General features: G+C 43.4%; 2 protein-coding genes and 1 long non-coding RNA gene across 3 annotated transcripts in view; all 3 read right to left on the bottom strand.

The window, feature by feature from the left end:
• GARRE1 (granule associated Rac and RHOG effector 1) overlaps positions 1–21,151 on the bottom strand; it is a 49,616-nt gene extending 28,465 nt beyond the window's left edge. The window contains exon 1 of the mRNA XM_061173353.1: positions 20,449–21,151. Within this exon, the coding sequence (XP_061029336.1) occupies positions 20,449–20,943 (495 nt within the window). The 5' untranslated portion in view covers positions 20,944–21,151. The remainder of the gene's footprint in view (positions 1–20,448) is intronic.
• Positions 21,152–21,357: 206 nt separating this feature from the next.
• The window catches only part of LOC133078799 (uncharacterized), a 32,004-nt gene continuing 25,811 nt past the window's right edge, over positions 21,358–27,550 (bottom strand). The window contains exon 3 of the long non-coding RNA XR_009697940.1: positions 21,358–21,742. This is a non-coding gene — a long non-coding RNA (uncharacterized LOC133078799). The remainder of the gene's footprint in view (positions 21,743–27,550) is intronic.
• Positions 25,014–26,349, bottom strand: LOC133078480 (capZ-interacting protein-like). Its single transcript, XM_061173541.1, is given in 3 exon segments — positions 25,014–25,224; positions 25,226–25,282; positions 25,285–26,349. Coding segments are annotated over 3 exon segments (1,227 nt in total). The 5' UTR covers positions 26,335–26,349; the 3' UTR covers positions 25,014–25,104.

Below are 27,550 nucleotides of genomic sequence, written 5' to 3'. Positions count from 1 at the left end.
AAGATATTTCAACCAAATAGCAAGCCCCAAGGTTCGAATGGGCCTTCCCACTTCCCATCTAGCCTCCCTCTACTCCTGTTCTCCACTCGCCTCATCTGGACTCTGGCTCACACCAACCCTGGTTGTCTTTGAGCTCCTGCTGAACCACAGCAACCCACAATTCCAATTCTGTCCACACAGTATTCAGAGGGCAGAGTAAAAGCCAGGTGATTAAAAATCCAAAAGGTCAGTTTGACTATAAGAAGACATTCCATTGGAAATGGAATCCAAAGATACAGGTTATTTTGGTAACAGTGTATTAACATAGTTATTACATAGTTATTAACATAGCTGTATGTCATATTTCCAGTCTTACAAAACAAAGCTCACAGACCTGTCTTCTAGGAGTCAACAAAACATACTGGTAAGTCCATTTGTCAGAAAAGTAGAAACCCACTCACTTGATACGTATTAGTAGTTGGTTGGTTGATGCAGTAGTCCATTAAAGTAGAAAATTCATTAAAAAAACTACCATATACATGCTATGTTAATATATACTATTAACATGTAATTATAATATATGTACTAAAAATATACTACATACCATAAACATTTTAAGATACAAATGTGCCTTTATCTGCCAACCTCTGGCATTGGCTAAAGCTGTTCTCTGACATTACTTGTCGTTCCCCGTTTCCTTTCTTGTGTTAACTCCAGCTACAAGGTGTTCTCTATGATTTCCTACTTTTTTCTTTTTTTTTTTTCTACTTTTTTTTTCTACTTTTTTCTTTAAAAGACAGCAAGAATTTGCTGCTTGCAAAGCAACTTGAGCAGACACTTTCCAGATTATTGACATGTCCCCCTAATCTTTTACAGTTGTTTTAGTCATACCAAATTCAACAACAGTAACAAAACCTTTTTGTAACTCCTTTATCATGTTCCATAACATTCAAAACATTTTTAATGGAAGGTATTTCATATTTCATTGGCCTATACAGTGGATTACTTACTAACAAAAATTTCTTATTTTATTGAGTTTGTAATCCAACTGGAGCATAGCTGAGAGGGCCAACTAGCTGCCAGCTCTCAGGGCGCTGCCTTGGGGAGGTGGTGAAGGTTTCCATTGCCTTTTACAAGGAACTAAAATCCAACCCCACTGCCCACACTTTGGCCCAGTCCTGTTCCTTGGAGAAGCCAAAAATAAGACTCAACCTTGGACCTATCACCTCCCAGCACACATTTCAGATGCTGCCCTTTTCCACCCGCACTGGGCAGAGCTCTTCTTCCTGGAGAAAGAGAGTCAGGCAAGCTCCCAGTGGTGACACTTACTCCCTCTGAATTATTTTCCCCTGTGGAAATCACCAGGACAAAACTAAAGCAAACACACAAAACTCACACCAAAGCATCCTCCTTCTATAGGGAACCATCAGAAATACAGGCTGAATTCCCACTCAAACAAACCTTCTGGGTCTCCACTCACATCTCCCTCAAAGCTCCTCCCCATCAAAGATGGGGCAGAGTGAGCCACACAGAATAAGCAGACCTAGCAACCTAGGGACTTGTGCCACAAACAGAAAAAAGAGTATTTAATTAGCATTGTACATAATATCAGCCAGCCTGAACGAAACACTCAGCATGTACTTCACCTGTGCTAAAGATTTCACACTGATTATCTTATTTAATCCTAGGAACAACCATATGAGGTCATTTCCATTTCACAAACAATAAGACTAAGGCACAGAAAGGTTATGAAACTTTGTCAAGGGGACACAACTGGATGTGGCAGAGGGGTCACTTGACTCAAGTGTCTATGCCCTTAGCCATTGTGCCCCCCTGCCTTCAACAGGCTCTACACACGTGAAGACAGCTGTGGGCTGGCAGCACTGAGACCAGACACAGGACAGCAGCTCAACCTTATCTGGCTTAGGCCAGAATGATATGGTGTCCTGACGCTCCACACAGAGCAAACCCAGGAGGAGGAGCGAAGCTGGGTCCTCAGGCACACAAACTCTTCCTCCTCCTCCTTCCTTAGCCTCTTGGCAGGCTGTGGCTGAGGGAGGAGGAGGGAGAAGTGGAGATGCCATGTGCCATTTGCTCTAGGCTCACATTCTTTCAGCTTTTGACAGATACAACTGAGTCATTCAATCTTTCAACAGATGTGTAATTTGTGAATGCCTGATACGTACAAAGCACAAAAAAGCCAGAAGATACTACAAGAAAGACAGCGAACAAGTCACTGTCCTTGTTAGGGTTACCTTCTAATGGTGGGGAACAGTTAAGTAGATAATGCAAAGTCAGGGGCTACTGGAGAATGAACACTAAGGAGTGAGGTGGGAAGGAAAAGGCTCTCTGAGGAAAAGACCAAGGGAACGGATGGAGTAACCCCTCTCCCTTCGAAAGGAAAATTCTGAGAAAGGCCTCTGAAGGCCTGATGCAGGGTCCTGGGCCCAGAACAGGACATTCTCTGATAATGCTGGTCGATGCTAGGCTAGGGGTTGGGGAGGGTCCTCTTGCTGTCAAGGGTAGAATGGTGGAGGGAGGATGCTTCTGTTGCAGGAGTAAATGGGGGGAGAGATGGTGGACAGTTTTAAAAGGCGGACATTCGGAATATTGTCTCCACCACTTATTACATGCTTGACCTTGGATGAATCATTTAATCTAAATTTCTTCCGTGTATAGAAGAAATGATGTGAACAAGAGCTCAGCATTTCCCTCCCCCACCCATGAGGTATGTAGCACAAATATGGGTTGTGACAAAATATTTGTGTTGTAAATAATTCATTAAAAGCCAATCAAACCAATGGTTACACCCTGGAGCTTGGAAAAGCTTTTTTATTTATTTATTTTTTGGCTGTGCCACGCGGCATACAGGATCTTAGTTCCCCAACTAGGGATCGAACCTGTGCCCCCTGCAGTGGATGCATGGAGTCTTAACCACTGGACCAACAGGGAAGTCCCTGGAAAAGCTATTTAAAAAATATCTATTCTACAAGTTTACCTAAACTAACAGCCGTATAAACACCACCTTTTCCAGATAGAGGACAAAGCTCAATCTCCAGCCTGCCTCTGCCCCCCTTTTCTCTACAATATCTCCTGTCTTAGCCCAGCTTCCCTCCTGTAACAGACTCCATCCTCTCCATCACAGGGATGAGCCAGTCCTTGGGGTCTTCCTGAGAAACCTGGAAAGAAATAGAGACTCTAAACTTATGAATTTGGAAGCATGTGACCCAAGGGCTGAGGACAGCTACTTTCTCTTTCACAGGGAGAACGTTTCCTGGACTGCAGGATCCAGTGAAGCTGCAGAACAGATGTGGCAAGCTGGTGGACAAATGAGTGGAGTGGTCAAAGACAGAGACATTTTAAACGTCAATGAGTTTAAACTGTCAGTGGAGCTACAGAGTTCCACGTCTATCAACCTGGAACTTCCAGAGTTCCAGCTATCATTTACTGAGTGCTTAACCCATACCAAGCACTTGACGTGCAGTAAAGTGACTCAGGGGGGTGATAGCAATTCATCCATTTTATAGATGACAACACCGAGGCTTAGAGAAAGAAAGAACCTTGCTCCAGTGTCAAGCAGGTAATAAGTGGTGCAGTACAGATCTGATGCCAAGTCTGTCTGACTCCAAAAACTGTGTTCTAACCATCAGGCTATGCTATCTTCATATGACAAGATCCAGGATGTAGTCACGACAGTGACTAAGGATACCAAGAAGGGGAGAGGAACCCTGTGCAGGAACCCTGATGTCTCTCATACAGTGTCAGGCCCCAGTGTCAGCCCAGTTCCCTGGGCTGGAAACGGAGACTGAGAGGCATGGCTCAGTCTTCTCTAACTGTGGGAAAGGGGCTGCGACAAGAGTAAAAAGTGGGGTAGCCTGTGGCACTTCAGTGTGGCATGAGTCTCAAAGTTCATGATCTGCACAGCAGACTGCTAAGACTGGCTGCAAACAGCAATGATAAACTGGGAGAGGACACACAGGGCTTGGGAAAAGAAGCAGCTTCTCTTACCTCTAGAGGAATTCCAAACCCCAAAACATCTGTTCAGGCCTTCAGCACATCAGTCCCATTCAACAGTTATGAAGAAAGCAATCAGATTTAATCTTACCCTTGGTGTTTGTATTAGTAAAAAAAATATCCATTCATCCAAAGGCATCCCAAGTTGATGGAATCTGGGGCAATAAGAGGCTGTTATCAGACTTGCATTAAGAGAAACATTTTGGTATGACTTAAATTCCTCATAAAGGCCCAATTCCTGAATACAGACAATAAGCCACCTTGCCACTTCTGCCTCCAAATATCCATGGAGCATTCTGGATTACTATAAACAGCCACTGAGGATCTACTGAAATGAAACCTTGTTTTCTGGGAATCCCTGATGGCAGAGGAAAAGGGTACACGTTCACTTTCCCATTCCCCTATAAACGTACCACATGTGCTGCTAAGGGGGTTATGTTCATGCATATAACCAGGAAACCTTTTCTTTTTGGTGATTTTTATATTTTATTAATTAAAGCCAATTTTAGTTTAAGGTCATCCTATTTTGAACCCTAAAAGAACACTCTTTCTACACCACCATAGTCAACTCTACCTTCCTAGAATATTTTCACAATTTTAGTTACTCCTCTTCTAGGGCCAGGGCCTGACTCAGCCCTTACTATATCTGCACGTGCTGAAATCACGAAGTGCCCAACTGCACCCCACCTGCCACACACCTTGTGATTTTCTCATCAATATATACAATGTCTAAGTTCATTTTTTGCTCAACCTCACTGAACAATTCGTCTTTCTCACATCCCTGCAGAGTGAAGAACAAGTAAAAGTGTCACATATACCATACTGTCAAACATTTCCAGGGGTTCTAGCATTTACTTCTGATCAGTTTAAAAGTCGAGAATGAATGAAATGAAGTTGATCCGGATTGGCTGCTTTTATTAGAAATTCCAAACTCATTCAGTCATTTCTCTCTCTTCAAAACTTACTTGTACCTTAAACATTACAGTTGGTTCCACGTGTTCCCAATCTTTTATTCTTATGATCATTCCAGAGTTATTACATAATGACCTAACCAACAGACCAGAATGTGATACAAAGACCTAAATGTGTCTCCAGAGAAATACAGAATGCAGTAGACCATGCCTGGACTATGGAAAGTACCTTATGGAGATTAAATTATGGCATAAAAATGTAAAAAACAAGCTTACTGAAACTAACATGTATAGTCTGACCTAAAAACTGATTAACAGTGAGTGCTTAAATATTAAAAAAAAAAAAAAGCAACTAACAGCAATAAAAAAAGCAACTAACAAAACAATAATCTCTTTGCAGTCAGTATTAACCTAGAGCACAAAGAAGCTGCCATGCTATGTACAGAAGAAAGAACTAGTGAGGAAAGAAAGCTAACACATCCCCAAGGGTAGATGAGCCAACACCAAATGTTAATCATTCGGACAAGATTACATTCTGCCCCTAGACATGCTGCTTTACTGCTGGTAAAAATATCAACAGACACAGTTTCTGAACTCCTACTTCATGGGCCAAACACTGTGGTGCATAAAACCTTTTACACCAGTAATACACATTCATTGCAAATAAATTACGGGGAAAAGATCAGCTAAATAAAGAAATAAACAGTATCAAATATTACTAAATAGATATAACCACTGATTACATGTTTCTGATACAGCCTACATTTGTACCTGTAGATTTTTTTGGTAAAACTAGATCATGTTGTATGTTATTTTATAGCCTGCTTTCCAAAATAAAATATATCAAAAATTTATTACATGCAACACACATAGGAAGTTATTTATTTATTTACTTATCACCGCACTGCTCGGCTTGCAAGATCTTAGTTCCCCGTACAGGGATCTAAACCTGTGCCCCTTCAGTGGAAGCACAGAGTCCTAACAACTGGACTGCCAGGGAATTCCCAGGAAGTTGTATATTTCAGCTACATCACTATCAATGGTAGTAACTAACAGGATAATTATAAACTATCATCCAGGACATGAAAAAGTGAAAGGCCAGTGAGGGGAACTAAGTCTATGGTAGACAAAGGAGGAATGGTTGTTATTGTTCAATAGGTACAGAGTTTCAGTTTGGGAAGATGAAAAAGTTCTGCAGATGGCTAGTGGTTGATGGTTGCAAAAAATATGAACGTACTTAATGCCACTGAACTGTACACTTAAATATAGTTAAGATGGCAAAATTTATGTTATGTATAATTTACCACACACACAAAAAAGTACAAGTGCTTCTAGTCACCCCCTCTGCTACCATTCTATTCCAAGCTACAATCATCTCTTGCTTGGATTACTATAACAGCCTCTTAACTGACCTTCCTGCTTCCTTTCAATTAGGATTAGTTTTATCTACACATTACAACAACGACAACAACAACAACAACAAATGCAGTGGTTTAAATAAGAGCAACGTTTACTTCTTTCTAAGGTAAAAATAAATCTAGGGTTAGGCAGTCCAGAGCTGGGATGGAGGCTCCCGGGTATCACAAGGAGCCCAGTTCCCATCTTTCTGCTCTTCATCCTCACACAAGGCTTACATACTGGAACTACCTCATAGTTCTAAATGGTTAAATGACCTTCAGCCATTCTGCCTGCATTCTAGATAGTAAAAAACTGGGGGGGGGGGGCGGGGGGGGGAGTGGGGAAGAAGGTAGCACCCTTTTTCCCTCTAAGGAAACTTCCCAGCAGTCTCATCCAAAACCTCTAGTTACATCTTCATGAACCAAAACTTAATTCAAGTGACCACTCCTAGCTGTAAGGGAAGCTGGGAAGTATAGTCTCTTTTCCATGCATAATATTCCTGAAAAAACAAAAACAAACATACAAAAAACCCTCCAGAGTTTTTGTTGTTGTTGTTTTCTGGCTGCGCCATGGCAGCTTGTGCGATCTTAGTTCCCCGACCAGGGACTGAACCCAGGGCCCCGGCAGTGAAAGCACCAAGTCCTAACCACTGGACCGCCCGGGAATTCCCCAGAGTTTTGTTATTAAGGAAGAAGGTGACACTAGATATTGGGAGGCAACTAGCAGAGTCTCCTCTCTCCCCTAGAGGCTACTTTCCACACAGGAAGTCTTATAAAACAAAAGTCAGATTATTTCACTCCCCTGCTCAAAGTCTTCCAATGGCTTTCCATTACAATCAGAAGAAAATCCAAACTCCTCATCTGTCCTACAATACCTTACATGATCTGGCCCCTGACTAGTCTCTGAACTTATTATTTCCTATCCCACCTCTCTCTACTCTTGCCACACCGACCTTCTTGCTATTCCTCAAAAACAGTGAGCACAGCTCCAGTCTCAAGTTTTTGCACCAGCCAGTTCCCACTGCCTCAGGGTTTCTCAACATCATGACTACTGACATTGGGGGCCAGAGAATTCTCTGTTGTGGAGGGCTGTCCTATGCAGCGTAGGATGTTGTTAGCAGCATCCCTGCTCTCTACTCACTAGATTCCAGCAGCACTGGTTGGGAGATGCAGCCACCACAACCCCTCAGATCATACTGTTTTGAATAAAATGTTATATCCTTACTGGTAAACAAACAAACAAAAAACAAAAATTAAAATTAAAAAACAGTAGAGGGGCTTCCCTGGTGGCGCAGTGGTTGAGGGTCTGCCTGCCAATGCAGGGGACGCGGGTTCGCGCCCTGGTCTGGGAGGATCCCATATGCCGCGGAGCAACTGGGCCCGTGAGCCACAACTACTGAGCCTGCGCGTCTGGAGCCTGTGCCCCGCAACAAGAGAGGCCGCGACGGTGAAAGGCCCGCGCACCGCGATGAAGAGTGGCCCCGCTTGCCGCAACTAGAGAGGGCCCTCGCACAGAAGCAAGGACCCAGCACAGCCAAAAATAAATAAATAAATAAAATGCTGGCTTAACTCCTAGAGAGTTTCATTATAAAAAACAACAACAACAACAACAAAAAAACCAAAAAAAAAACAGTAGAGAAATCTCTTCCTCCTAGGGTGACTTTTGAGCTGCAAAAGAGCTGCAACAGAGCTCAAATGTGGCAGTCGACAGGAGCTTTTGAGTATCTAGGCATCTGTTTTGCTGCAGGACTAAAACATAACCTGCAGGACTACAAGGAAGAGATATATCAAGACTCTACCTTCTCCAAATCAATTTGAATTAAAAATCAGAAATCTAAGAGCTTTGTGCTCCTGCAAACTTCTGCTTTTCATGATCTGGGGTCTGAGTCTGGTCACCTAATGTTCTAGACTTCATGCAGAAACACCATCTGGCCATGGGTGTTTATGTGCAGGGTAGGGGGGATGGGATATTGGTCAGAGGCAGAAAGAGAAACTGAGATCCTAAAAGATAACAAAAATTGTCCCCTAAATACATAGTGAGTCACTGAATTTCTGATTCCCTAACATGCAAGTCCAGCATCTTTTACTCTATCGTGCCTCCTCCTTCAAATCACTGCAGGTCCTCTGGTGTAACACTCGAGTTCTTCTAAATGAGTAAGATTCCTCTCACTCTAGTCCTAGCATGAAAAAAAAAAATGCCATTTTTCTGACAATCAAAGATACTTCCAGACATTGCCAAGCGTCCCCTGAGGGAGAGCCCACCCTGATCCCATTTGCAAATGAACCACTACCTTACCTGGAGCATCCTTTCCCCTGGAATTGTACAGCTATCGCTTGACAGGCATTGCTCAAATGTCCCATCCTCAGAGAGGCCTTTCTTCTACCTCTCCTTCTTCATCATTCTTTATTTCTCTTCATAGCACCTCTCACTACCTGACATTATGTTTGTATGTGCCATTTATTTTTTCTCTGTTTCCCTACCTAGGAGTTGAGTTGGATGTGGACAGGGTCTTTGTTTTGCTCTCTGTTGCATTCTCATTGCCTGGCACACAGTAGACAATCCTTCTATACATATTTGTTGAAAGAAGAAAAGAAAGCAGTTGCTACTCTCCACATAAAAGCACCAAACTAGGCCAAGAGCAGCATGGTGACTGCAGAGCTGAGGGCAGGACATCATGATGTCTGCATCTATGCGCAAATGACAACTCATTCTTCCCCCCAAACTCTTCCTGCTTTCTTTCCCTGGACAGCTCTTCTGCAGCCTGCCCACAGACACCTGCTGCAACCTTGAGCTTACTTTGAGAGTGATATCACCAACAGGCATGGGGGAGATCACGACTCTTCTGGAGAGAGAAAGTCCATAAACCACGCAAGGCTTTCCTGCAAGTGACACACTCATCCCTTGAATGAAGAATCAAGTATAACATTTGTTATGCCTTGGAACTGTATGCTTATTCTTTCAAACCGAGAACCAATGTAATAATTAACGGGTATGCTGTTGAGGGAATAAAGGGTATATATAATGGAGTAAAAAGATGTATTTTCCGGATATGTTTGCATATGCATGTCTGCTGCTATCTGCACAGATACATAAAACAATTAATAGTGGTTCTGTCTGGAACTGGGATGGAGTTGGAAGAGAGAAGCATTACCTTCGGAGAAGGGACTTATGCCATTCAGAAGTGTTAGAATTTTTTACCTAAGCATGCATCATATATAAGAAAAACTAATTTGTTAAAATTAATAATCAATAGTAATACATCCAAAGTATTTCCATTAAAATGAGGACCAACACAAAGATGCGCATTCTTAACACTGATTGTTTTATACATTAAAACCTATGATCAGGGAGTTCCCTGGTGGCCTAGTGGTTAGGATTCTGGGCTTTCACTGCCATGGCCCAGGTTCAATCCCTGGTTGGGGAAGGTCCCACAAGGTGCAGCCAAAATAAATAAATAAATAAATAAATAAAAATTAAAAATAAAACCTATGGTCAACGCAACAAGATATATAACTACTGGAAGGGAGGAGACACATGTAGATGACATGACCACATATACAAAAATAAACCAATTGAAACATTAGAATTATTGAGTCCAGTCACATGGCAAGAAACAAGACAAAAATATAAAAATCAGTGGTGCTTCTATGTTATAGAAAAAACTTTTAAATATAATTTCATTCATGACAGCAACTAAAATAAAGATTACGTAAGAATGTTAAGAATATACACAGCCACTAGAAAGGAAATTATGGAACTTTACTAAGAGACATAACAAAAGGCCTCATAGAAGACATAATAAACTGCTAAGATCCTGAAAACAAAACAATTTAGCAGGTGTATCCAGGATCATAAATATGTTCCCCATCACATCCTTTGACACGCACCAGCTGGTATTTGCAGTGTGGCCTCCCCAACATCTAGTCCCGTGCCTTTGGAAGCAGCCCTCAGGGAACCACTCCCCCTGCACTCTCAGTCTGGTGGTACCCCAGCCCCAGGAGTGGGCACACAAGTCAGGCCTGACCAGTCGGTGCGTTAGTTTAACCTTTCTGGCCACAAGGTCCAAGGACAGGCAAGTGACCCAAGCCAAGCCAACCAGACTGAGTTCTAGAATTTTGTCAGAACCTGGGGGAAAGCAGAGGTGCTCTTTCTGCTGAGTTGTTGGCAACTCTGGCATGGAGACAGTCTGAGTCTGTTCAGCACTGTGTGAGCCCCTGGATCCAGCCATGCCCAAAGAGCTAACTTTCTTTGGTTTCATGGAGTCAATACATTGTTTTGTTGAGAGGCAGTACAGTGCTACGGTCAAGAATTGGTACTCTATTATAGAGTCAGACTGCCTGGGTCTAAAGTCTGGATCTGCCATGAAGCTTTTGATAAGCTGTTTAACCTCTCCACACCTGTCTCTTCGTCAATAAAATGGGAATATGAATAGTACCTAACTTACAAGGTTATTAACAGAATTCAGTGAGTTAATGTGTACAGTCTCAGAACAGCGCATAGCATAAGTACTATGTAACTACCAGCTCCTTTTTGCTTTTATTGTTGTTTAAGTTGTTTTGAGTTTGGTTTCTGTCACTTGTAGCCACAGTATTTTAAAAAAAAAAAAAAACAAATCAATTCATATCAGTCAAAATCCCCCTTTAGGACTTCCCTGGTGGCGCAGTGGTTAACTCTGCCTGCCAATGCAGGGGACACGGGTTCGAGCCCTGGTCCGCGAAGATCCCACATGCTGTGGAGCAACTAAGCCCGTGTGCCACAACTACTGAGCCTGCGCTCTAGAACCCGCGCGGCACAACTACTGAGCCCACACGCCGCAACTACTGAAGCCCGTGCGTCTAGAGCCCGTGCTCCGCAACAACAGAAGCCACTGCAATGAGAAGCCCGCGCACCACAACCAAGAGTAGCCCCCGCTCGCCGTAAGTAGAGAAAGCCCACGTGCAGCAACAAAGACCCAACGCAGACAAAAATAAATTAAAAAAAAAATCCCCCTGAAAAAAATCCCATCTCATTCTGTATAAAATCTAAACTCTTATCAGGGCCTACCAGGTTCTCTCACAGGTTAGGTAGGCGGTTCTGGTGTGGGGGCTGGGTCCCCTCACAGTGAGCTGGGTGGGGGGACACTGAGCCCACAGGCAGGCCTGAGGCTATTTTCCATCTGCATCACAGCACTGCTCACACCTATGGTCACAGTCTACTTATTTATCTGTCTTGCCCACCAGGCCTAGAGTGCTTTTTCTTTTTTTTTAAAATTAATTTTTATTGGAGTATAGTTGATTTACAATGTTGTGGTAGTTTCTGCTGTATAGCAAAGTGAATCAGTTATACATATACATATATCCGCTCTTTCTCAGATTCTATTCCCATATAGGTCATTACAGAGTACTGAGTAGATGGAGTTCCCTGCACTATACAGAAGGTTCTTTTTATTTTTTTTAAATTTGTTTTATTATTTTTGGCTGTGTTGGGTCTTCATTGCTGTGCGCGGGCTTTCCCTAGTTGCAGCAAGCGGGTGCTACTCTTGGTTGTGGTGCGCGGGCTTCTCATTGCAGTGGCTTCTCTTGTCGCGGAGCACGGGCTCTAGGCACGTGGGCTTCAGTAGTTGTGGCATGTGGGCTCAGTAGTCGTGGCTCGCGGGCTCTAGAGCACAGGCTCAGTAGTTGGGGCGCACGGGCTTAGTTGCTCCGCGGCATGTGGGATCTTCCCGGACCAGGGCTCAAACCCGTGTCCCCTGCATTGGCAGGCGGATTCTTAACCACTGTGCCACCAAGGAAGCCCTCTTTTTCTTTCTAATTAATTAATTTTTATACAGCAGGTTCTTATTAGTTATCTATTTTATACATATTAGTGTATATACGTCAATCGCAATCTCCCAGTTCATCCCCCCACCATCCCCCCACCCCCACCCCCTGCTTTCCCTTTGTGGTGTCCGTACATTTGTTTTCTACATCTGTCTCTATTTCTGCCTTGCAAACCGGTTCATCTGTACCATTTTTCTAGATTCCACATATATGCGTTAATATACGATATTTGTTTTTCTCTTTCTGACTTACTTCACTCTGTATGACAGACTCTAGGTCCATCCACGTCTCTGCAGATGCTTTTGATAGTCCTCACTCATCTTTGCCAGCTTGCAGCCAGCTCATCTGTATTTTACCTTGGAGGGTGGGTGGTAGCAGCTAGGTGAAGAAGAAAGCAGGACAGGTGACTGGAGCCTCCTCCAGGAGCTAGTGGGGCCTCAGAAGGGATTGGGAGTGAGCAAGGACTCACAGCAGTTCCTTTACTTTCCCATGTCTGGGCACTTCGGCATTAGCTAGGTCAGAAAGGCCAGTCTCTTGGAGGGATGGACACTGCAAACAAATCCCCTGGCACAAAGACTGCACTGGCCTGGAACAGTGGAGAGGTAAAGGACACAATCCCTGTGTATGTTGGGCCCAGAAAGATTTCAGGCAAATGTCGTCTTTACAGACATTCAGATTCCTGATCTGTAAAGATGAGGAGGCTGCCAAAACAGGCTATTATCCAATTCTGTGAAATCTCAGAAGCTGACCAGTAACCATAAAAATTTAGAATAGGGGGCTTCCCTGGTGGTGCAGTGATTGAGAATCTGCCTGCCAATGCAGGGGACACGGGTTCGAGCCCTGGTCTGGGAAGATCCCACATGCCGCGGAGCAACTAGGCCCGTGAGCCACAACTACTGAGCCTGCGCGTCTGGAGCCTGTGCTCTGCAACAAGAGAGGCCACGATAGTGAGAGGCCCGCGCACCGCGATGAAGAGTGGCCCCCGCTTGCCGCAACTAGAGAAAGCCCTCGCACAGAAACGAAGACCCAACACAGCCATAAATAAATAAATAAATAAATAAATAATTAAAATAGCTTTACCTTTAAAAAAAAAAATTTAGAATAGGAGGTAATTCAGGAAAGGTAGTCCTATGTTAAATTACATTCCATGAACTGTTTTATTTCTGTTTCATTCTAATTTGCCCATCAAACCTCATTTTTCTTTACATTCACTCAAGACTTTTTAGTAACTATGAAATGTTAAATCACATTCTCCTAAAAGAAAGCAACATTGCCATTTTAGTCACCAAAATTACGAGCACAGCATTCTTTCCCTGACTCCTACCTGCTGCTGGGGTCCTGCCTTCAGAGGTTTCTTTTCTCTATTCTCATTTTCTTCTTTGATTCACTTTTATTTTCTTCATTTTTCTGAAAAGCACCTGCCTTTCTTCTCAACACTATACCTTACTCAATGACACTCTCTGTGATATTGTGATTTATAATAAATATATATTTTGGTATTCTTCCAAGGTTCCTGGCACACAGCTCCTAAAAACCCTTGGAATTTTCTACGTGATAAGAGAGAGAAAGTATCTTTTGTTATTCATAACAAGCCTCTTTCAACCATACCTGAGTTTATGTCAATGAGGTGACTTTTGGAAAGCTCCTAAGGATGCGGGCTGGTTGCCAGGAGAACCAAGTTTGAAACTTTCAGACCAACCCCTCTGAAGAGGGGAAGAGGCTGGAGACAGAATCAATCACCAATGGCCAAAGATTTAATCAACCACACCTGTTTAATGAAGGCTCGAAAAAACCCAAAGGACGGGGTTCAGAGAGCTTCTGGGTTAAAGAACAGGTGGAGGTGCTGGGAGGGCAGCACGCCTGGAGAGGGCATGGAAGCCCACACCACTTACCACATACCTTGCTTTATGCATATCTTTCATCTGGCTGTTGCTGAGTTACATCCTTTTATAATCTAGTAAGTAAAATGTTTTTCTGAGTTCTGTGAGCTGCTCTAATAAAGTAATCAAACCTGTGGGGTGGTCATGGGGACTTCTGATTTGTAGCCAGTTGGTAAGAAACATAGGTAACACCCTGGACTTGTAACTGCTGTCTAAGAGGGCAGCGTGGGGCCGCAGTCTAGTGGGACTGAGCCCTTACCTGTGGGATCTGATGCTAACTCCAGGTAAAAAATGTCAGAACTGATCCAGAATTGCTTGGTATGGGAAAAAACCCCGCCAACAAACTTATGACCAGAATGCCAGAGGTGCAGTATTCTGTGAGTAAACAGAAAACAGAGGAGTTTTCCTAAATACTTCCCTTTCTGTTAGAAGACCACTTCACACGCACAAATCACTTATGAAATGGAATCATTTATTGGGTGTTCCTGATACATTACTTCTATCATGTGGTCGAAAGTTTCTCTCTCCCTTTTTTTAAACTTGGAAAATGTCCCAATATACACAAAAACAGAATATAACAACCCCCCATGAACCCATCAAAAAGCTTCAGTAACTATCAACATTTTGCCATGTTTTTTTCATCCTTCTCCCCAACTCCACCTTTTTCTGCTGGAATGTTTTGAAGCAAATCCCAATTGACCAGGACACAGTACATGTTCAAAGTTCCCAACTTATCATTTTTTTTTAATTAATTTTTATTGGAGTATAGTTGCTTTACAATGTTATGTTAGTTTCTACTATACAGCAAAGTGAATCAGCTATACAACTCTTGGGAACCCTGTACCAACACTGAGGCCCCGAGGTGAAACTGGAGCCCCCGAGCTGCCACGGGGTGAAGAAAGCAAGGGGAGAAGTGTCATCACTTCATCTCGCTGCCCTCCCTTCACTTTCCCTTCAGAGGATGACCTCTTTACCTGTCTGACCTCACACCTAGTGTCTCTGTTTTGCTCACTGTTTCAGCCACAATAGGCCCTCACTGCTCTTCAAACACTCAAGTTTGCTCCTGCCTCAGGAACTTTGCACTAGCTGTCCCCTCTGCCTGGAATCCTCTTTTCCTGGTTATTATTGGGGCCTACTCCTTCATCTCCTTCAGTTCTTTACTCACATATCATGTTCTCAGTGATGCCTTTTCTAACTATCTTATCTAAGATCACAGCCTTCATCTATCTATGTGAAGGGAGGAATTTCTGTCTTGCTCACCGCTGTATCCTCTGTGCCTGGAACAGTCCCTGGCACAAAGTGTGCAATAAATATCTGTGGAATGAACGCATGAACCACAAGTCAATTTGATTCTTTTATTTACATTTGCACTGAAAAAGTAATTTTATTTAAGACACATGATAGATGTTTATAAAAAGAAGTTGACATCTTTGACTTTCTAATAAATAGAAAACCTAATTATGGGGTTGTCTATACTTCTTTAATATGAACTACATGTTTTACTTGCAAATGATCCTTAGTTAGGATACCAGATTTCTAGGACAAATAAAATTGAAGTAGATAAAATCAAAGAGAACTCACAGCCACTCAATTCATGTAGCCTGGCATGTTACAGGAACATTAGAATTAACACACCAATGGAGATGCCCCTAGACTTGAAAAGAAAAGATAGAAACAGCAGGTCCCGTATGGTCTACCTCTAAAAAATGTTGTGGGGTGTCAAAGCTTTGTATAATGAACAAATTCAATATGGGAAACCATATTTTTCCTGAGTTCACATTTTGGCTGGACTGGCAGTTCGAGACTTACACAAAGGAATCCCCATGAAGCACTTGATTAAGATCATATTTCTCATTTTAGACAACATTTACAACAATGTAAACTATACATTTTCTATAAATCCAAAGGGGGGGAAATCCCACCTAAACTATCAATTGGCTGGCTCAAAGATTCCTAGCTACAGCAAGTGGACTCCAAGACATCCCCCACTCCACTTCCTTCCCTATGTACCCCCATTCTAGGTGCAAGGGAAATAGAGCAGTGACTATTAGTAGAAGAGGTCCCCTAGGGCTTTTATGCTGGAAACGTCCTGGCAGTTTCTACATCAGGCAAGGTAATACTGCTGCCACCTTACAACACGAAAAGAGAAAATAACACAGAAGGGAAAGGGAGGTGGCTCACCTCAAGAACCAGGAAAGAAATGAGCAGAGCAAATGTTCTAGGAGTGGCAACTTTTTCCACCTAAAAGGGTTCCAGTGAGACTAATCTGCTGTATATTTCTCTCGTTTGTTGGCTCTGTACATAATTGTGCTCTGTACTGCAGAGAAGGACTAATAACACTTTTCAAGCCATGTTGGAAGCAATAATAATAAGTGATGATGATGGAAGCAATAATAATAATTGATGATGATGACAACTAACTGGGTACAGTGTTTCACACACACTAATCGCTTCTGATCTTCACCAGAACTCTGGAAGGTGGGTGGTAATTCCATTTTATAGATGGGCAGACTGAGGCTTAGAGATGTTAGAAGATTTGCTCAAGGCCATACAGACAATAAGAAGCAGAGTCGGGGCTCTGCTGGTGGTCCAGTGGTAAAGAAGCTGCCTTCCAATGCAGGGGACACGGGTTCGATCCCTGGTCGGGGAACTAAGATCCCACATGCTGCGGGGCAACTAAGCCTGCGTGCCACAACTACTGAGCTCGCGTGCCTCAACAAGAGAGCCCACATGCTGCAAACTAGAGCCCACGTGCCCTGGAGAGAGAAAACCTGCACGCCACAACTAGAGAGAAGCTCATGTGCCGCAAAGAAAGATCCCGCATGCTGCAGCTAAGACCCGTCACAGCCAAAAAAATAAATAAAATAAAAATTTAAAAATGTAGATAATTAAAAAAGAAATACAACACCTTTATTAAAAAAAAAAGCAGAGTCACTTTCTACTCACAACTTATTTCTCTAACAGAGAGATTATGAGGTTGAACCACCCGGGGTAAGGGGCAAAGTCACTGCTGAGTATAGACAGGACAGGACTCATGTACACCCTGCCTGCCCCAGAGCACACAGTTGGCAACTGAGTTCCTAGACACAGGCACCAGGATCTGTCAATCAATGAGCATATCCGAAACCTGGCTGCAAGTAAGGGAGCATTAGAAGCATGTTTTGGCTACCTTCAGGGGTGGGACAGTGGAACTGGTACTTTGTCTTAGGTTTCAAATGGTCAAGCGTTTGAATACTGAATTCAGGGCTTTTCTCAACCGCAGTCCTGGGCTAAGCTCTTGAGCAGAGGTCCTTGTCTAGCCAGTCAAGTTCATCAATGTTACGCCACAGACTTCTTTCCCCAAGGATGAATGCTAAAGAGCTTCTCTGGGCCTTGCTGATAAAATCTTTAAAAAACCAACAGGAAAAAAAAAAACAACCAAATGCCCAGCTATTCCATCTGAGTTGGTGAATATCCTGAGAGAGAGACCACGTCAGTACATAAATTCCAGAAGCAACAAATACCGTTCTGTGGAAAGAGCAAAATGTTAAGTCTGCAGGCCTACATTTCACAATCACATTTTAGGATTTACTTATAAGTCAGCAGTTTGAAACCTAGAATACACGCATATATTCTAAAACCCATCAACAGCACTTAGTTTCCAGTTTAGCCTCTGAAAGCCTGTTTAGCCCATTATATACAAAAACATGGTAGTATTCCAGCTATCCTAATCGCATTTCAATGGGGAAAGTCAAGCCAAAATTCCAAAACACAACAATAAGAAATATTTCCCCTTCTCAGCTCAAATGGTCTATGCTGGTCCCAGGAAAGCAGAAAGGACAAGGTAGGTGCTACTGTGCCCAGTGGCTTTACTAAACCCAACTCCTCAGGGTTGGTTCATCCTTCTCTAGCTGTCCTGACCTGGGGAACAAGGGCACTTGCCCTACAGGGTTGGAGGGCAAACAGCCCTGGAGGCCTAGCTCTGTCTCCTCCAGCACCTGGAGGCATGGACTGAAGAAGAGCCCAGTAACGTTCAGGTTAAAATAACAGGCTTTGGCCTCATTTTCAAACCATTCTTGCCTGACATTCTAAATAAAGCTAAAGGTGCTTGTGTCATTGCAGGATGCGAGCTGAAACAGCTTGGGTCTAATATTGTTCAGCACATTCTGAGAGGGCAGAGGCCCTAACTGCTCTGCTGCCACATCTCTGCATAGCAGTGACCAAGCATCCTGTGGGCTGAACATGGTTCTTCACATAAAACAAACAAAAGTCAAAGCTGTACATCTGTGCCTATACACACAGTAGTCTGGAATGGCACAAACCAACCAGTTAACAGTGGTCTCCTCTGGGAAAAGGAATGGGATGGGAGAGTAGAGCAGTAGTTTTGTTTTTTTTAAATTAATTTATTTATTTTTATTTATTTTATTTTGGGCTGTGTTGGGTCTTCGTTTCTGTGCGAGGGCTTTCTCCAGTTGCGGCGAGCGGGGGCCACTCTTCATCGCGGTGCGCGGGCCTCTCACCATCGCGGCCTCTCCCGTTGCGGAGCACAGGCTCCAGACGCGCAGGCTCAGTAGTTGTGGCTCACGGGCTTAGTTGCTCCGCGGCATGTGGGATCTTCCGAGACCAGGGCTCGAACCCGTGTCCCCTGCATTGGCAGGCAGATTCCCAACCACTGCGCCACCAGGGAAGCCCAGAGCAGTAGTTTTAAGTTTCACTGCTTGAATTTCTTTTGAGAAGTATGTTTTTTAAAAATACGCTTTATATGTGATTTACATGTGTAATTTAAAAGCTACTTTAAACTATGACAAGCCATTTTAAAAATACTTCAAAATCATAATTTCTCTGAATATATGATGTGATCATAGAAAAAATCAGAAAATAAAAATAAACTTGGATACGTTCAAAATAGAATGAGCCAAGGAGGATATTATACATTTATACCAGCAGATTCAGCAAACTATAACTCATGGGCCAAATACAGTCCAACAGACAGGTCTACGAGGTAAAACTGGTTTCCGCATTCTTAAAGCGTTATTTAAAAAAAACAAAGAAGAATGTGAAAGAGACACATGTGGTCCACGAAGCTTAAAATTTACTTACTATTTGCCCTCTACAGAAAAAGTTTGATGATGCCTAATGCCTGATATACACCAAGACTATTGCGACTTTTCAAAAATAGTTTCTGGGCTTCCCTGGTGGCTCAGTGGTTAAGAATCCGCCTGCCAATTCAGGCGACACAGGTTCGAGCCCTGGTCGAGGAAGATCCCACATGCTGTGGAGCAACTAAGCCCATGTGCCACAACTACCGAGCCTGCACTCTAGAGCCCACAAGCCACAACTACTGAGCCTGCGTGCTACAACTACTGAAGCCCGCGCGCCTAGAGCCTGTGCTCCACAACAAGAGAAGCCACCACGATGAAAAGCCTGCGCACCGCAATGAAAAGTAGCCCCCGTTCACCGCAACTAGAGAAAGCCTGCGCGCAGCAACAAAGACCCAATGCAGCCAAAAATAAATAAATAAAAACAAAAACAAAAATAGTTTTAAATTCCTCTTATAAATGCCTTCAAAATCACAATATGCCTTTTAAACACAATAAAAAATGAGTCATAATACTTAATAGCCTAACTTTTTTTCCCCCTAAACCCACAACAGTGTAAGTTAGCTTATTCAGCTACCACAATCATCAGATTTAGTTCAGAAGACTAGTGATTTCCTAAAATCAAACACAACTCCAGGATGGGGAAAGGAACATTCTCCCTCCTAGCATCCAGAAACCTAACCTCTAATGTGCTGCTAAAACGTACAAGGACACGTGGAAAAATCAAACTCAGAAGAACTCTCTGAGCAGGTAAAAATAATTTTAAAAATCTAGCAGTGAAGTTAATTTAACAGATGACAGTTTAATAAATTATTTCCTAAACGAAGGAAGGAAAAACATCATCTTTATTCTGAATGAAATTTGTATTCCAATCTTACACTCTAAGAAAAAGGGAGAATATTTCATTTTGATTACCAAAGACCCTAAGAAATATACTGAATAAGAATCAAATGCATCCAAATGTAAACAGATGTAAATTTAGAACTGAAAAAATAACTTATCCTGTAAACATGTGTAGAACTTTCTACATTAAACCAATGGTTCTATATAATGACAATTCATAAAGAAATCTTCATAATCATATTTAGAATTCTCAGTCCCTACTATGTACTTTAACAGTAATGTTATTTGGAAATTAAGTTCCAACTTGAAAATGTAAAGAACATAAAACATAGGCTGATTTGTTTGTTTAATAATCTTCTATCCTACTTAATTTGAAATGAAAGCAATTCAGAACCTGGCATGCAAAAGTTTTTTACAAGGACAGGGTATCAATGGAAAGGGGACGAAGACCATCATTTCAGTGATTTGAGAAAAAACTAAGACAAACATTCTCACTTACCTCTGGAATACATTTTCCTACCCAAGTATGACACAGAAGATACTCTACCTCAATGTCCTGGAGACTGAATTCCTTCTGATCTGTAAAGTTTGCAGCGCCGGCACTAAGTTCCATCAGCATCTTGGCGATCTCGGGCTTTATGGCTGAAGTCAGCCGACTGGCTGCTTCCATGACGTGCTCCTGCACATCTTTGAGTTGCATGGCTGCCTTGGAATAGTGAGAGTTCCTGAACACAGTGCTGAAGAGATCTGTGAGGAAAGTACTGGCACGGCAGAAGACGTTGAGGGCGTCCAGGTATTTGGAGATGCCCTGCTGGATGTCAGCAATGGGAGTGGAGTGGGGCATGGCATGGTGGCAGCTGCCTGCAGCAGTCAGACTGCCCAGGGGGGCGGTGGTGGCCGTAGATGCCAGGGGAGCACTCAGTGCTCGGCCGAGCTCAGGCATTGGGTACTGCTGGTGCTGCTGCACCTTCTGCTTGGACCCGCCAAGCAGGAAGCGCCGCTTGTAGTCCATTTTACTGTCCTGGGCACTGCAGCAATACATGCGGGAAGGGGAACTGTCCCAGTGACTGCGAGAGGGTCAGGGTCCTGATTCCTTTTTTTTCCCCCCTAAAACTGTAGCTAGGTATAAAAATAGTGGAGTTCTGCAAATCTAAGTTTTAAAAAAGGCATTTCCATGAGGCAGGTGACCATGTGATCCAATGTAGTTGTGAAAAGGACAACAGGTTTATATAATTAATATTTTCAGTGTACGCAGGACCTCTGCAAAAAATAAAAGTGTGTCTAAAATGCTATATAAGAAATGTTAGCATTCCACTCTCTTAATAAAAAGATATGCTTGCTGAGAAAAATGTTTACCTAGAATTGCTTTGCAAGAATATTTTGATACTTGTATTTACAATGGCAGAAAAATAACTTAACTTTAAAAAATGTAATATAATGTAATATAATGTATCTTCAATATACCAGAAAAGTTAGAACCCCAAAACCCACAAGCTGATCAACAGCAATTTAAAAAGCAGTACAGAATTACTTCACACTAAGTCCTCAGTAAGGAAGATCAAATCTCTGCAGAATTTTGACAGAGCCTGCCTGCCAAATCCATTTACCTGTAAAGCGTCTTCTCAATGCGAAAAATTTCCTTTAATATTTTCTGAAAACAAGTGTTTTTTTTTTTTTAAAATGGCATTTATTATAAGTCCTCTCCTTCTTTTCTTTTGTTTGCTGAGGTAGCAGTTTCCTTAAAACATTAATAAGAGGTGCTTCCAGACTGGGTTGGCCCTCAATTGTAAAGTCTGAAGCAAGAATGCACAGATGTATTTGTAAGGCTTCTAAGTCATTTCCTGTAAGGGGGAAAAATAAGATAGAGTTAGGAAAGTTACAAGACAGTGAGTAATTCTGGAACATTAACTCCTGAAATGCTATTATCCACAAAGGTGGGCTCCAAATGAATAAGAAACTATATAAAAACCTTATAAAAGCAGGTACAATAGTGAGAGTGGAACTATGATATGACGACTGTTAGAAAATTCCTCAAGTTGTAGTACAAAAATAATGCAACAAAAAGTTTGATTCCCCACTAACCACTCCAAAACTCAGGCTGACAAGTGACACATCAAGCAGGGCCTGGACTCATGTTTGTGTTTCCTCCTCAAAGAGCTCACAAATCCACAAGAGGATTAGAAGAGTACACAGATTAGGTGAGGGCTGTTGACAAGTAGAGCACTCACAAAACCTTAAGGGGGATTTGGAAATGGAGCAATGAACAAAGACTGAGAGAAATCAGGAAGGTTGTTATGAGGAAAATGTTACTCGGAGCTAGGCCTTGATTGTAGGATAGGTTTTGATAAGTGCAAAAGGGATAGCTGGGGCTCACCAGATGAAAGGACCACCACAGCAAAGGCCCTGAAGCAGGATGGCTTAAAGTCTGTTCAGGATACCCATCTGGGCTGAAGTGCAGCATACAGAAAGACAGAGCCTGGAGAGGTAAGTGGCTGGCAGGTTTGTAGACAGGATGCTTCTCATCCTCACCCAGGTACCAATTTCTCCTCCAGATGTTTGAAAGGAAGCCTCGGAGGGTGTGCAGGTTCTTACACCCTGGGGAAGCTTCTATAGAACCTCTGGCTCTGGATAGGTGCAAACAGCAAGGTCTGAACACCTCTGGTTGCAGTTTCTGAACCTACAATAGTAGAGTAGTGTGATTCTTCCTACACAGCTACAACTAGGTTTACACTTGCCTAAACTATCTATTCTTCCAAACATAACAACAGTTCAAATATGTTTTATTGAATGATACATATAGTCTATATTAAACTTCAATATACATGATGTCTGTATATAGTTTGGTCTACTTATTGATAACTAGGCTTTCTTTCTATTTTCCTTTTTTTATAGATAAAAATAAATATAAGTCATACCTTATCACTCATCATGGCCAAATACCATGCCTCCTTTACGGTTCTACAATTGCATTAGGAACACAGGAAGGCAGGCAGGTTATAAGAGCAAGAGATGAGAAAAGTGCTATGGATACAAACACATACTCTAAAAGTATAGCAATCCTAACCCAGCTAGCATATAAATCCAACTAAACCAGCCACCATTTGTAGCTCTGTGTTCAAGAGAATCTTGACTCTTAAAAACTCTCATAACCTTTTCAAGAAACAAGATATCAAACAGCTATATGTAAGAAATCTGTTCCCAAATGTTCATTTTTAAAATTCATTACAATAAGGCAATCATATCTATTCCTACCCAAGTGCTCCACTGTTATCAATGTGGCTGTACAAATTCCGACGTACAAAAGAAGCACTCAGCAGGAGTGCTGAAGGATGGAAGTCTGCTCACACAGAAACTGTGTGGTCTGTGAAGGAAAACCATCACCTTGAATTGGCCATAGTGAGTGTCTTGAGCAACCCTGAGGAGAACCTTCCTTTGTTCTGTATTGTACACTGGTGCCCCTGGCTCTGAGAGTTCACCCTCATTCCTCTGTCAGATGATCCTAGAAGGTCAAGTAAGACCCATATACTTACTAATTTTTTAAAAGTCACCAGAAATATTAAACTTTTTTCTGCTTTACATGCTTCCAAAGTTTATGTAAATGAAACTTGTAATACTTAAAAATATACTTCACCAAATTCATCTACAAATTCAATGCAATCTCTATCAAAACTTGAACTACCTTTTTTATGGAAATAGGCAAGCTGATCCTAAGAGGCATATGGAAATGCAAGGGACCCAAGACAACCAAACGAATATTGAAAAAAATATGTTGGAGGACTCACACTTCCTAATTTGAAAACGTACTGTAAAGCTATAGTAATAAAGACAGCAAAGCACTGGCGTAAGAAATGACACATATGTATCAGTGGAATGCAGTTGAGAGTTTAGAATAAACCCATACCTCTATGGTCAACTGATTTTAGACAAGGGTGCCAAAACCATTCAGTTGGGAAAGAATAGTCTTTTCAGTAAATGGTTATGGGACAACTAGATATCCACATGCAAAAAAAAAAAAAAAAAAAAAAAGAATATGAACCCCTATCTTATAAACAAAAATTAACTCAAAATGGATCAAAGACCTCAATGTAAGAGCTAAAACTATAAAGCTTTTATAAGAAAATACAGGGACTTCCCTGGTGGCGCAGTGGTTAAGAATCCGCCTGCCAATGCAGGGGACACAGGTTCAAGCCCTGGTCCGGGAAGATCCCACATGCCATGGAGCAACTAAGCCCGTGTGCCACAACTACTGAGCCTGCGTGCTAGAGCTCGTGAGCCACAACTACTGAGACCTTGTGCCACAACTACTAAAGCCCAAGCAACTAGAGCCTGTGCTCCACAACAAGAGAAGCCACTGAAATGAGAAGCATGTGCACGGCAACGAAGAGCAGCCCCTGCTTGCCGCAACTAGAGAAAGCCGGCGCACAGCAACAAAGACCCAACACAGCCAAAAGTAAATAAATAAAATAAATAAACTTAAAAAAAAAAGAAAGAAAATATAGGTATAAATCTTTGTGATCTTAGATTAGGCAATGGTTTCTTGGACATGATATCTTTTTTTTTTTTTTTTTGCTGCAACAGACACATTTTTTAATGTTTCAATAATTATCTCTTCTTGTCCAGTGTTTTCAAAATTGGTTGGCCAAATTTGGACCAAGCTGAAAGGTTGTCTCAGGGTCTCTATACAATTTAAGGTCTTCTGTAACTTACAGGATTTATATTTCCAGTGATACTACTTTGTTTCTAGCTACCTGAAATGAGTTTTTACTTACATTTGAGAACTTAAGAACAATAAAAAGGCTATCACCTTACATAAACACAATCCGATTAGGTAAATTCCAGTCCAGTTCTGAGGTCAGCTATAGGGTTAGGTGGGTGTGGACAGTATCTGGGCCCCACAGTTTGACCAGTATCCCTGGGGAGTTGTTACCATAGTAAATTGTTTTAAATAAGTTTCTTTTTTTTTTTTAAACCAAGTCCATCAAGCGACACAAACTCAAGTTGATAAAAGTCTTGGCCCTCAGATCCAATCTCTGTCTCCGATGGTGCAGAGGTCGGGAAATTGCACCCTGTGTCCTCAGGCTGACTCCAGACCCTCACGCCATCCTGCTCCTGCGATGGCTTCCTTTGCTGTCACTACGATCACTGCTGCTACTTCAAGGACACGGCTCCAGCAGCTTCATCACTAGGCACAATGAGATCTTCTTCACCTTTTAGTGCCCTGGACAGGGGTGTTATCCTCTTTCTTGGGGACCTCACTGCTAATGTCCGGCTGGGCATGGCCAGTGCCAGGGTCACAGCCTGGCTTGAGGACGGCCCCCTCCATCTTGCTTTTCCTTGCCGGTCCCCTGCTCAGGACTGTGGTCATCCTCCCCTCCTCCAGGATGGGCTGTGGGGGGGTCTCCTCCCCCACAGCTCCCTCCTCCAGCCCCTCTGTGTCTTGGCTCCTCTGTCTGGGCTCCTCCTCTTCACTGGCCACCCTCTCCTTCACCTCTGTAGGCTCTTCCGTCTGCTCTTCAGCCGGTTTCTCCTCCGTGGGGCTCCCACACCCGTCCTCTGCCTCTAGGCTGGAGGCTTGGGCTGGACGCTGGCTGGCCCCCTCCTCGGAGTTCCCCATGGCCGTTTCGTGCTGCTGGGCTACCCCCGAGGCCCTTCCCTTCTCCTCCTGCTTCTCTGTCCTGCTGGGCGTCCTCCTCAGAGGAGGGAATCCTGGAGTCTTGCTCTTGGCTGGGAACACCTCGTCCCCATTCTCTTCCTTGGCACCATCCTCCTGGGAGGACTCCACGGCCCTGAGCTCCCCCAGGTCCCCACAATCCGACTGGGACCTTCTGAATCGCCTGGAGGGAGGGCACCTTTTTATGGAGCCCCTCGTCTGCACCTTACTGTGAGAGGGCAGATGACTGCCTTCAGGAGGCTGGTCAAAGCTGACGGGCACCTCCTCTGGCTCGCTGGCCTGAGACCACACGCCAGGGCTGCTGGGGGTAGAAAGCTGGCTGTGAAATGGTGATACCATGGCCTTGAGTCCGGGACTCTTGGGTGAGGCCCCAGGCAGCAGGGCCGCTGGATCAAAGGCTAAACTGGCCTGGAGCTTCTCGATCAGAGGCGAGCTCTTCACCTTGACTTTAGGAGGGTGGTTTGCATTGGGCGGTGACTTCTCTTCACCATTCTGGCCCAGTTCTACCCTGGGGAGGAACAGAGAGAGGGAGCAGGGAAGTTTCCTTCTTGTTGGTTTACTGGCTGGTGTCTCCTTTGCAGCGGCTGCCTGCTCCCTGAATCGCTCGGCCAGCTGGGCCACCGAGGGGGGCGCCGAGTCGTCCACACTGGCGTTGGTCTCTGCCGGCCTTTCCTCCATGTCCTCCAGGTGCCAACTCGGCAGTGGCCGCACGCGCTCAGTCTGGCCAGGGCTCGTGATCCCTGCTCTCTGCTTGGCTCCCATCGGGCTGGGTTTGGCTGCAGCAGGCACAGTGCAAGTGGGCGGCTGCGTGCCTGGTTTGCTGGCTGCAGAATGCCCCGGCCGCCCGGGCCCTGTGCTAGGGGAGGGGGGAGGAGGGAGGAGGGAGGAGGGAGGAGGGAGGAGGGAGGAGGGAGGAGGGAGGAGGGAGGAGGGAGGAGGGAGGAGGGAGGGGGAGGGGAGCTGGATATGACATCTTAAAGCACAAACAACAAAAGAAGAAATAGATAAACTGGACTTCATCAAAACTAAAAACGTCTGTGCATCAAAGGTCACTATAAAGGTGAAAAGAAAACCCACAGTATGGGCAAAAATACTGGAAAATCATATATCTTGTTAAGGGTCTAGTATCCAGAATACAAAAAGAACTCTTAAAATTCAACAATAAAATGACAAATAACCTATTAAAAGGTGGGCAAATGATACTAAAAGACATTTCTTGAAAGATATACAACTGGCCAATAAGCAAATGAAAGGATGCTCAACATGGATAGTCACTAGGGAAACACAAATAAACCACAGTAAGAAACCACTTCATACACGCTGGCATGGCTACAGTAAAAACAAACAAAAAACAAAACAGAAAATAAGTGTGGGTGAGAATGTGGAGAAACTGGAACTCTCACAAATTGCTGGTGAGAATGTGAAATGATGCTGCTACTGTGAAAAGCAGTTTGGCAGTTCCGAAAAATGTTAAACAGAGAGTTGCCATTAAGACCAAGGAATTCCACTCTTAAGCATATACCCAAGAAAACTGAAAACATATTTATATAAAAACTTGCACATGAATGTCCATAGCATCATTATTCATAATAGCCCCAAAGTGGAACAACCCAAGTCTATCAACTGATGAATGAATAAACAAAATGTGGTATAGCCATACAATGGCATATTATTCAGCCATAAAAAAGAATGAAGTGGGACTTCCCTGGTGGCTCAGTGGTTAAGAATCCGCCTGCCAATGCAGGGGACATGGGTTCGAGCCCTAGTCCGGGAGGATCCCACATGCCGCAGAGCAACTAAGGCCGTGTGCCACAACTACTGAAGCCCGTGCACCTAGAGCCCGTGCTCTGCAATGGGAGAGGCCACCGCAATGAGAGGCCCATGCACCGCAACGAAGAGTGGCCCCTGCTCGCCGCAACTAGAGAAAGCCCGCGCACAGCAACAAATACCCAATGCAGCCAAAAATAAATAAACAAAT

The sequence above is a fragment of the Eubalaena glacialis genome, chromosome 18 (genome assembly GCF_028564815.1).
Source record: "Eubalaena glacialis isolate mEubGla1 chromosome 18, mEubGla1.1.hap2.+ XY, whole genome shotgun sequence".
NCBI lineage: Eukaryota > Metazoa > Chordata > Mammalia > Artiodactyla > Balaenidae > Eubalaena > Eubalaena glacialis.
The sequence above is the reverse complement of the archived record's forward strand: the minus strand, read 5'-3'. Positions and strand labels throughout refer to the sequence as shown.